The sequence below is a fragment of the Cyclopterus lumpus genome, chromosome 17 (assembly GCF_009769545.1).
Source record: "Cyclopterus lumpus isolate fCycLum1 chromosome 17, fCycLum1.pri, whole genome shotgun sequence".
In the NCBI taxonomy this organism is placed as follows: domain Eukaryota; kingdom Metazoa; phylum Chordata; class Actinopteri; order Perciformes; family Cyclopteridae; genus Cyclopterus; species Cyclopterus lumpus.
Genome location: NC_046982.1, coordinates 15,259,805 through 15,271,308, shown reverse-complemented (window position 1 = coordinate 15,271,308; position 11,504 = coordinate 15,259,805). Strand labels below are relative to the sequence as shown.

At 38.3% G+C, this 11,504-nt stretch overlaps 1 protein-coding gene across 2 annotated transcripts; it reads right to left on the bottom strand.

Moving 5' to 3' along the window:
* Positions 1 to 2,581: 2,581 nt before the first annotated feature.
* Positions 2,582 to 8,449, bottom strand: LOC117747015 (annexin A13-like). 2 transcript variants are annotated; one of them, XM_034556398.1, is made up of 11 exons: positions 8,300 to 8,449; positions 7,203 to 7,278; positions 6,434 to 6,528; positions 6,181 to 6,348; positions 5,682 to 5,715; positions 5,267 to 5,346; positions 4,630 to 4,698; positions 3,676 to 3,777; positions 3,527 to 3,602; positions 3,320 to 3,432; positions 2,582 to 3,179 (listed from the first exon to the last, which is right to left on the bottom strand). In XM_034556398.1, the coding sequence occupies exons 1-11, from the start codon at positions 8,312 to 8,314 to the stop codon at positions 3,060 to 3,062; spliced, it is 948 nt and encodes a 315-aa protein (XP_034412289.1). In that variant the 5' UTR covers positions 8,315 to 8,449; the 3' UTR covers positions 2,582 to 3,059. The 2 variants fall into 2 exon arrangements, with proteins under 2 accessions (XP_034412289.1, XP_034412288.1); XM_034556397.1 differs by having other exon boundaries at positions 6,181 to 6,351; positions 8,300 to 8,447.
* Positions 8,450 to 11,504: the final 3,055 nt, after the last annotated feature.

The window sequence follows — 11,504 nt, the reverse complement described above, 5'->3', positions numbered from 1 at the left end:
CACAATGGCAGCAGACCGCAAACCAATGGGTGACGTCATGGCGACTGCGTCCAATTTCGCCATACAATTTATGAATAGTGTGTTGGTTTGCGATTTCGAAGACATAATCATAATCGTACATGTACAAATCCCATCACGAGATGTTCCCTCTGTGTCGCAGGTAAAAGCGTGGAGACTGAATTGAACATGTTTGCTCGAGGCAGAAGCTGCCAGGTGTTTCCTATTACACATCAAAGAGCAAAGGTTCTTTATCATGAATTCAAACAGTTGAAATTATATTAGCCGGGTAGTTAACCTCCTAATGGGCTATACACACGTCCACCGACAGCCTCGCATTCTTAATGTACTGCTGCTCCGCTTTGGCACAGGATCAAAACGCATATTACGACCCTTAGCATATGTTCTATGAAAACCAGTAGACCAGTAGATGTTATTGTTTTAGCCTTTGAAGCTATGACCCCCAGGTTAGTGTGTGCTATAGATTATTCAATAAATCGTGACTTTTAGGGTATTATTAACATTATTATGCAGGTTTGTGTCTTGAAGGTGCTGGAGTCTCCGGGATCAAAAGAGTTTCCCACTCCAGTCGTCTCTAATTCTTTATAGTTCAAGGTTGCTTGACCATATTTTACTATGGATAAAGCATGATCAGCACAGTATATGAACTGAGCCGGAATATTGTGAAAAACGTTTGTCAGAAACTAGACACGAGACAATAAGCAGACCTGAGTCGAGTAACAACAGAGAAAGAGAGCATATGAGACACATGAAAGCCACCTCCAGGCTGATGGATGACTTGCTGGTTGAGTTATGGTGGTCTGACGATGATAAACGTTGAAGGAAAAAGGTCAGAGCCCCACAGGATAGAGAGCAGAGCTCTGTCTGGCAGGGCTAGTTGCCCTTACACATTAGCACTCTGGATAATGGAGCACAGATGGAGGGAAAGACAAGCGTATGGGTGTATCTTTAGGCAGGGCATAGGGTCTTTTGTATGCATGCATGATGGAAGAACATATGTTAATGATTAGGTCCTACCAAGAAACATTATCCCATGGCTTTTTGATTTTTTTTAGGATTCTCTGCCAATTTTCCTGGTCTCCGAAGCCAAAAGAAATCAAATGTTATGCCATAACATTACATTATAACACAGAATGGGATACACTTAAAATCAGGACAATGTTGTAAAAGAGTTTACTCCAAGAAATACAATATTTTGAGAGAAATAGGCAGTGCAGCATGAGGTGGCCGGTGGGGCGACGGGCTGCACATGGTGCACAGACTGTGGATATACAAGAAGCAAGAATGTGTTTGCCCTTCATACTGAAACAACCATTACATCAAGGAATATGAAGGGAAAGAAAGATACCGAGGGAGGAGTGGGAGAACGAGAAGTAGAAAGCAATGGCAAAGAAAGTGAGAAATCTGCATCTGGAAGCAGTTCTCACTTGTTTTAAAACTTCCATGGCGTCCCACTGGTTCTGTGCTCTGTCGTGAGTCAAAATGTTTTTCCCTAGAGGCTGTAAAAAGAAAAAACTCACAAAAAACCTTTTATATGTCTTGGGTTATAGGTCACTGCAACTAAATATTATGAAACGGTAGGCAACACAATATGTCTTCATCTTTAACATGAGAGCAAAAGATTTGTTAGAATAATAGAAAAATGTTAAAATTAAACAGTAGCATACAATAGATTGTGCAATTATACTCAACAATAAAACAATTGATTTCCCTATAATTTCATCAACTGTCATTTCTTCCTGAAACAACCTTATGGTGAAATACTGCCCCCTGCAGGCTATAAAGAGAACCATATCTTTTGGGTGGAGTTCAAATTTATTATTACTGTATATGTATGCCACATTTATTTATGCCATCCATTACAACAGGTTAACAATTACTTCTTTCAGAATTGACTGTTTTCCTTTGTTATATGGCAATACAACTATATATATATATATATATATATATATATCAGTCATATACATTACTGTAATATTGGGTTTAAATAAAAGTAGTTATACTATAATTCCATACACAGATGCAGACTGTGTCCATTATCAGCAGTTGTACTACAGGGGTTATAGAGCAAACACATCTCTTTTTATGTTATTATCATCATCTAATAATGTTAAATGCACAATTATCTTCAAGTTTTACACAAATATTATGTAGGACTATAACTGTAATAAATCTGAATAGAGTACATCATATAAGCACCAGAAAAAGGCAACTGTCACGTGTGTAAAGTGAGAGGCAGCATGTTAGCTGTGACTAAAAATAAGACTACAAACAGTTAAAAATCCCACATGACATTTAGGGACGTGGTTACAAAACCCCAAATACCTCATACTTAAAAAGAGTGTAAGCTTTTGATATCAGGGTAGTAGTATGTTCATGTATGATTATTTCTCTAGTGTAAACAGATATCAGAGATCAAAGGTGATAATTCGGCACTTAAGTGTTGAATGTTGCAGCAAAAAGTAAATTGCATTACTATTATCTTGTGAAAGGCATCTTTGAGGCAAATGGTAGTTAAGTTAATTATTGGATGATGATGACGATGAAAGAAACGAGTAAGGTGTCAAATATAACACATCATTTATGTTGAGCAGCAGCAGCCTCTTAATATTTTCCTATTTGGGATACGCTTGAAATGGTAAACTACAGCTATAACATAAAAAGACTTTCAAGCTTTTGATTATGAATAAAGAACTGGACTAACACTATTCATTTGGATGAATACATGAACACGATCAGCTGCACAAGTTCCACATACGTTCAACAATGATGCCATAGTACTGTTAAAAGGAATAACATTCATTGTATGTTGGAAAAACAGTGTGTTCAAAGACTATGAATGTCAATGTTTCATTAGTAAAACACAGTATAATATAATAATGAGTTGGTTTTTGGTCCATGCTGCAATGAGAACTGACTGTCAGAAAGACGTCCACAAAGGGAATGAGTAAGACGGAGTACATAGAAGAGGAGGAAGGATGAGAGAGAAAAAACTGTTTCACATTGGTTAAATAAGGCCTGTAGGAGGAAGGTGAGAAGCTTTAGTGCAGGATCTCAATGAGGAGGCGTTTGAAGTCGCCACCGCACTCTGAATCCAGAGCGTCTTTCAGGGTGACATCGTATTTCTCCAGGTACATGTCCTTCACGGTCTCCAGGTCGATCTGTGGGCCAACAAGACAACACTGCTGTCACAAGAAAAAAACCTTTTTAACATGGAGCCTAAAATACTTTTAGAGCACATTTATGACCAACGTTTTGTTTTTTTGTAATCTGGAAATAGGTTATAAGACATTTGACTAGCCTCAGAGCGGCCTACAATCATCCGAATGAGTGTGTCTTCATCAGTGCCCAGTCCCTTCATGGCGGCATTAAGGCGTCGGGCAAAATACAGCTGCGGGTTCTTAGCACACCTGACTTTAAAACAGACACAAAGGCAGCAGCCGTTATTACAATAACTGATATTTGATTTGATATTTCATGGCTGTTGAAGAATTACAGTCTAACGTACCCAGAGTTATGTAGCAGTCCTTGAGAGTTCCTGTTGCTTCAGAGTCAATAGTGTCCAAAATGTCTGTTCCTGAAAGCTGTAGGATAATAAGTTAACATCAAAACTTAGAATATTAACAATAATGAGAAGCTTATTAAAACCTTCCTTACCGACTCGTAGATCTTAAAGGTGGCCTGAAGCTGCATGTAGTTTCTGTGTGTCAGGATGAAGGTGAAGGTGGACTCATCTGTGCCACATCTGCCTTCTCCTGCCTGACAGTCAAAAAGGAAGAAATAATGCGGCAAACTTTGTGTGTATGAAGGATAATTCCTTCTTTTTTTTAATGATTTTTTTATTATGGATGCAATTGGCAGAAGAAAAACGATGAAAGTGCACAACGGTTGCATGAGTACATAATGCGTGATGTTCTGAAGTCTCATTTAGACCCTTGTTAGAAACCACCTTTTTACCGGAAGTACAAACATGGCGACTCATTTCTGGGTTTTAGGACTCATTGCTATCACACTCCAGTTGGTCATAGACCAAAATAGGGGATACATCAGCATGTTGACGTAATAGTGGCAGATAAAAAAATCTGCAAATCACCAAAGTCAGAGAGATTCATCTTCTGGGGAGCATGAAAAAAATGCATGTCAATCCATCGAGTTATTTCAGTCTGGACCAAAGTGGTGGAGTAACGTTGCCATCCCTTAAATAACTAACTCTGGGTCATTCTTATAGGAGGAGTTGTCTGAGAAACACCATAACACCTCAATGTAACATGTGAGATGTGAGGAGCCGCCTGACATTCTCGCATCACTGTCTCTGCACACATTTGTTTGTTAACACACAGTGTTAACGTGAAATTTGAGACGAAGCATCACACCTTAGTTGTGAATTTCCACAAAGATCTCACAATCCTGTTCTGTAATACAAACCACACTACAGCATAACCACAAAAACAAGCTTTGATTTAATAAGATCTGTACTTGTGAGATTTGCCAGTCATCCTGGGCTCATATGCTCAAACATCTAAATCTAGGATCACATTACCCATGCAAATACTGGTATTATAAAAGGGAAACTCTAATTTGAAGGAATCATGCAGCACCCTCGGAACATACCTCAAACAAAGATGTGGCATCCTGTTCGGCTAAACTCTCATCCACTTCATAGCCTTCGTCTCTGCTCGCCTGCAGATGCAAAGGGACACGAGAAGAGGGGGGGATACAAAGATATGAAGGGAAGGAAAGGTTTAAGTGGATGAATAAGGGAGGTTATGCACATATAGAGTGAGGGCAGTGGAGGAGAGGTCAAAAAGATGGATTACAAAATAATCTCAGGCATTTAATGGTATAACAGTCATCTGCTCCACATCTATTGGAAATAGTGGAAGGCCTCTTTGGATCGACGTGGCTGTAGAAAATGAGTCACACTGTGTTTATCTTTTCTGTCGAGGGGAAGGCAGAGCGAGGGGAAGCAGAAACTTGGAGTGCTGAAAAAGTTGGCATCGAGGCCGAGCATGCCAATGATGTGATGAATGTGTCAGTGGGCGAAACACAGCATGGACAACATTATCAAAGTAGTATTGTTATTCTATGTATGGCTTCCTTCCAGATTCAAGACTTCTACCTAATTGTACTTGAACATGTGGAGACTCTTTTTTTCGTTGTGTAATGCAACTACTCTTGTAAGTATTGATGGTAGAAGAGTCGTTCATGGTTAAATTAAGCTAAAAAAAAGAAGAAGAGGATTCTTGACCTGCAGCAGTGACATCAGCAGGTTCCTCACGTCTCCACTGGTGTCATCCTCAATGTCGGCCTCTAGTTCACGCTCGTGCACTGTAAGGTGAGAGGTAAATGGAGTGATACTCTTTACACCATCAGCAAATGTACAAAAACTGTATTCAAGTCCTAAAAGCAGAGTGCTGCAACATATTTAGCCTTTAGTCAAATTTGGCCCTGACAAGGAAACAATCACACTGTATTCGTAGCAAGAAAGAGAAGAAAACATGGCTCATTACACCATGATTCACTCCTGAAACTGAAACACCCACAACATATAAATATAAATGCGATATGTATCTGTCCCACATGCTGGTTGAGTTATGAGTCTTTTCAGTATTATATTGTTAACTGTTTATAGTCGACATGGCTCATTATGGAAGAAAGCTCACCCTGTGCATAAGTGCTCTTGAAGCTCAAGATGTCCTGTTAGAAGAAAAAGAAAGATGACACTGTTAACAGTGAAGAGCAATGTGTGTGTCCGCCCCGTGATTCAGATCCGCCACACAATTGAATGGGTTCTTTCTCGGCCCAAGCTAACACCCTTACTTCACGTTTCATGAAAACAGGGCCAGTAGTTCTGTTCTTAATTCTGCTGACGAACAAACAAATAAACCTAAACGATAAAAAAACTCCACACAGCTTATCTTACTTTGTTGTTATATTGATAACTTACCTTCTGCTGCAGAGCATCAGGACACAAATAATATATTGTTATTAGCTATAATAACCTATTGTATTAAACCTATTACAAACCCGTTAAGAACGCCTTATTAGGAAGTGGTAGCCGAAATGGAGCCCGTATCATCATGATTTCTTTGAATTGAAACTCAACTGGCAGGGACTGCATAGAAACATAGTATTAATGAATAGTATCCCATATTGACAGACCTCATTGGTGGATGTGCACAGGATCTCCACCAGTACGTCTTCGTCCGTGCCCGCCCCCTTCATGGCCTTCCTCAGCTCCTTGGTGAAGTAAATATGAGGAGGCTCCAACATGGCTATGGTGGCTTTCTCAAAACTACCTGTCAGCTCCTTCTTCAGGACCTCCTCTAACTCCTGAACAAAGATAGAATCAACTGCATGTATGTGTGTGAGTGTATCTACGAAAGAGAGAGGAGACGTGGAGGCAGGTACTTACGTCATCATACTTCTCAAAGTAGGCCTGTTTGATGTCCACACGCTGAGCTGCAGAGCGATTGGCCAAGATCTGAATAATGACCTCTTCGTCTGTGCCTGGATATACAGCAGCACACACACACACACACACACACACACACACACACACACACACACACACACACACACACACACACACACACACACACACACATCAGGGTACTTCAAATACAATACAAGTGCTTAACTATTAGATGTCACTATTACTAGACACATTAAGCATTTTTAAGACATAAGACAGGCCTTTTATTAAAATGTGTCTGTTAAAAATGGGGCAACATATATTGAAAACTAAATGCAATGAATTATTAAAAATCCAATAACCTCATTGAATATTATTGTGCATCAGTAATGTGCATGACATACTGAGGTTTATTTAAAGCTCATTACATAATTGAACCGAACTGCTCAAAATAGGAGGAAGCATTGCCAACATATTGATAACTCCATACATTGGTTATTATCATCTCCCAGTGGACAGGTGCCATTGGCAGATTGCCTTCAAATGTTCCGCATGGTCTGTCGTGTCAGTCTGCGACAGTCTGTTGTTGTTACTTTCGGATTTAGGAAAGATGTAGTTAAAAGTTGATCCATTGTAAATGCATTCTAATTAGGTGATAATGGATGTGTTCATTACACACAAATAGAGATACTACATGACTCAACAAGAACAAACAGAAATAATTACACAACTACTTGTAGAGGAATGAGCCAAAGCTCTGTTCACTTACCGAAACCTTTACAAGCTTTTCTGATCGCCTTGATATCAGCTGTGACATCGAAGTCCTCATATGGGACGATGGTGGGCTAGAGAATAAAAAATGTCTGAATCATTAGAAACATCAAAATAATTTATAAAATACATGCTCATTTAAAAATCTGATCATGATCTCAACACATACTTTGAGGGAGTGATGTACTATTTATGAAATAATATACATAACACGAGCCTGCTAAATTGTTGATAGTAAATGCAGAATTATTTATATATGTATATATATATATACATATATGTATACTGTATATAAATATAAATATATTTGTATATATATACATATATACGTATATATATGCATATATATATGCATATATACACATATTTAAATATATATAAATATATATACATAATATATACAAATATATTTATTTATGTATATTATTATTTTTATTTGCCTTCGCCCTATGTCAGCTGGGATAGGCTCCAGCGCCCCCGCGACCCTAATGAGGATAAGCGGTATTGAAAATGGATGGATGGATGGATTATTTTTATTTTATATGTATGTATATATATATATATATATATATATATATATATATATATATATATATATATATATAAAGTGACTGTACATCCAGGCTGGTTTCTCCCGCAGGAAAAGGGTGCAGCCTGCGTGTGATCGCTGAGTCATGGGGCAGCAGCAGTGTGCGGTCTCATCTCCTCTCCTCTCCTCTCCTCTCCTCTCCTCTCCTCTCCTCTCCTCTCCTCTCGTCTCCTCTCCTCGCCCACCCTCCGTTTCATACAATGCGGCCTTATTGATCAGCGTTTCTGAAAAATGCCTCCCTGCTGCTGCTGCTGCCCGCAGAGCTCAACTTAACTGCGCAAGTGTTGCTTCTCAGTTCTGATTGTTTACACACGGAAGGACTTGTTTTCGTCTCATTTAATCCGGTTCATTTATGACTATGTGACTTCTATTTGTTGCCATTATTGCATCATCGCAAACCCGATCTTTCACAGCTGTAAAAGTAGCGAGTGATAAAGTGAAGTCCACCATCGCACTGATTAAGAGTTCATTTAGTAAGTTACATCGCTATAATCCAGTGTTCCTACCTGCACGTTTCCCATGTTGTTCCAGAACACTCTGTCCGGTTGTAAAGTGACAATGAGAGCTGTGTGTCCTGACGTGTGGAGCTGCGCTGGAGTTGAAGTGATGCGTGTCAAATCCGGTCGGATTTTCCCGAAAGGACTCAGCCCTGTCCGGTGCTGCAGGGATGACGTCACTGCCGTTTAGGGCGGGGGGGATCCTGTAATGTACTGGTCTCGGTGAGGTAAACATCAACTAGTTGTTGGACTAGTTCTAATTCATTACATTATGTTGTGTTATTAGTACTCAAGTAGCGTACTTAGGTAGCCTATTTATACTATATTTGATCTATTTATTTATATGTTGTGTTTATTTGTACTCAACAGCTGCTGAAGTCACGTGTGTAAAGCTCATTTCCAGCACCAGTCGCTTGATAGACATTGATTGTAAAAAATGTAATTAAAAGTGCATGATAAGCAAAAACAAGAACAAACAAAGCAGAATGCAAAAGTCTAGTCATTAATTACAGGGCAACGTTTTACAAGGATTTGACTGTAATCACATGTAATGCTACTTCAAATCTTTACTCATATACATTGCTCTTTTTTTCTAGATAAAGCTGCAGGGGCGGAAGTAACGGATTGCTTAAGTGACCTGGTCTGCTATTTATAAAAAGTATATTATAGTTCAAACAAAAGTCAGAAGAAAGGAGATAAATCAGCAGCTTGAGGTTCGAAGCTGCAGGTGTGTGCCTAATAAAGTTATGGTTTTACGATTAGCTCAATCTGAACAATATAATGCTGCTTACACTATAATTATTGAAACATCAAAATAATCATCAATAATAATTGTGTTGTGAAAGCATGACTTGTAATTGAGTGTTTTTAAAGTGTGGTGATGTGTCTTTTTTAAAGTAAAATGTATTGCACTCAATCACTGAAATATAGCCCTCATTGATTCTCAAATTGAAACAAAATTATGATTATATCCAATACGGTCACACAATGGTTGACTCCCAGTCTTATGGCTGCATGATCACCTGTTATTAGGTAATTATCATGCTTCTAATTTGAGAGGTAGCAGACGTATTCAGATCTTTTACTTCAGTAAAAGTCGCAATAGTCCAATAGACCAAGTGAACATCCTGCATTCAAAATTGTTTCTCAATTCAAATTATGATCAGCAAAATGTACAAAGGATTAAATTATGCTGCACAAGTATACAAGTACTTCACTTTCATGAGTAAAGTTCCCTTCTACATCTGACTAATCTAGACATAAAGAGTCCCGTTGTCCTCATGGTGGCAGTGTTGCACAATTAACAGAGAACTATATTTAATGTGCTACATTTGAGACGTGGCACACAAAAGCAGGTACTTTAAGGTTGAAAGAATAGAGCATGTGTTGCTTTGTATTGAAGAACAGTTGTTCAACCTTTTTATATTTTGAAAACTTGGTTGTGATTTGAATTGTTTTGGTTTTGTGGAAATATACATTCCTCTTGTGCATTTCAGTATCTACAGCGAGGACATATGGGAAATAAGTATTTAAAACATAGGATGATAACATTGTTTTGTATACTCTATGGTGATCTATGGATGGTTGATCAATGTACTGCATGTACTACAAACAGCTTACGTCATCAACCTGATGACGTTAAGACTTTAAGATCAAGATATTATTGTTATTAGAAACAACAAACAATATTGAAAAGACCAAAGATATGAAAAGCAAATTGCTTTATAGAAATATTTAATCTGTAATTGAGAACTGACTGTACATGCAACACAATATGAATGTACAATATAAATACTCCCATGTGGACGCTACAACATTTTGTAACTTTTTGGAGCAACAATTTACAGTATAACAAGCATACAATACATTTAGTGGGCAAGTGGCAGCATTCCATTTCATACAGCCTAAAACCATCCGATAAAAAAACCTTGTGAAAGTTAGAGAGTTGTGATTATTCATGTTCATTTATGTTCATCGAGCCGATTATTTTATGGATGCTTGATGAGGTTATCATGAACAGAAAGTTCTTGATTAATACATGACAATGTCTGACATCTATATCTGTAAACCCTATGTGCTCATCATTCTTCTTTAAGTATTTCATAATATATGCAATGTTTTTTTATGCTTTCTGGTGAATTTGAGTGTATCATTACTCTGGTGTTTTCAATGTCATGCACACATAACTGTAATGAAGCTGAACCGACTACCGTGTGTGATTGTATTTCTGTAGGGTGCAATTTTGTGGGTGGCTTATTACAGGACAGAAATGTGGCCTGTTGTTGTTGGAGATGGCGTTGAAATGCTAAATTACTCATCTTCTGTTTGCGATTAAGTGGAGAAAAAAAAAAAGCTTTGGCCATGCGTAGTTGTGTTTTTAGAGATTGGATACGTGGAACGCTTTGAAGGAAGGTGACTTCAAGCAGATGTAAAATGGGCAACTAAGTGACAGGGGAAAAAATGCATTATTCACATCTTCTTCCCTAGTCAGTCTTGGTGTTGGTCCCTGAATGACTTCATCGCATTATTTTAGACATGGAGAAATACTACAGCCTCTTTTGAGAAGGAACATCCAGGGTGTGAATAGCGAGTAAACTGTAAATAAATATCAACAGAAGGGAGAGCCTCATGGATATTTTAGTACTGCACAACTGTAACTGCAAGCCATTTGAAGTATGTATGTACATTATTGATAGCAATGAACATCATTTCAAAAGCCTTGTTTGGAGACACATACCAGAAGCAACAACATCAACAATGGCCCTGTCCCAGTTGAGTACAAGTTAACCAATGAACATTTGGTTATTGGACACTTGATAGTTTGCCACATGCAATGGCTTTTCTAGAAAAATACCTACTGTGTATTTTACTGAAACATACAGTTTGTCTCATTTTAAAATCAAGCTGTACTACGATCCTTTGTTATTCCCATGTTTCACTAATCAAACAGATCATTTTCATGCTATGAATTAAATAGTTGGCCTAAAGCTAAGGCATCATCGCTGTGTGTGGGGCTTTGGTCCTGCTTCTCAGAGCTCATATCCCATGTCTTGTTTTTCTTTGCCGCCTGCTAGTTTTCGTCATCAACATCTGATGCACCAATCTCCACTGGCTTATTGCGTAACGTAGAATATCATCAGCGTAACGGGAAATAATGAGCTCATTAGGCCAAGCATTTACTACGTTTGTGACAAATGATTGTCTGACCTGCTGG

Bases quoted from the DNA above. Each gene is read 5' to 3' on its own strand.
- LOC117747015 (XM_034556397.1), bottom strand. The intron at 5,347-5,681 runs GTGAGCTTTCTT...CTCACCTTACAG, and splicing joins CAAGAGCACTTATGCACAGG to TGCACGAGCGTGAACTAGAG. The intron at 3,603-3,675 runs GTAAGGAAGGTT...ATTATCCTACAG, and splicing joins CCTTTAAGATCTACGAGTCG to CTTTCAGGAACAGACATTTT.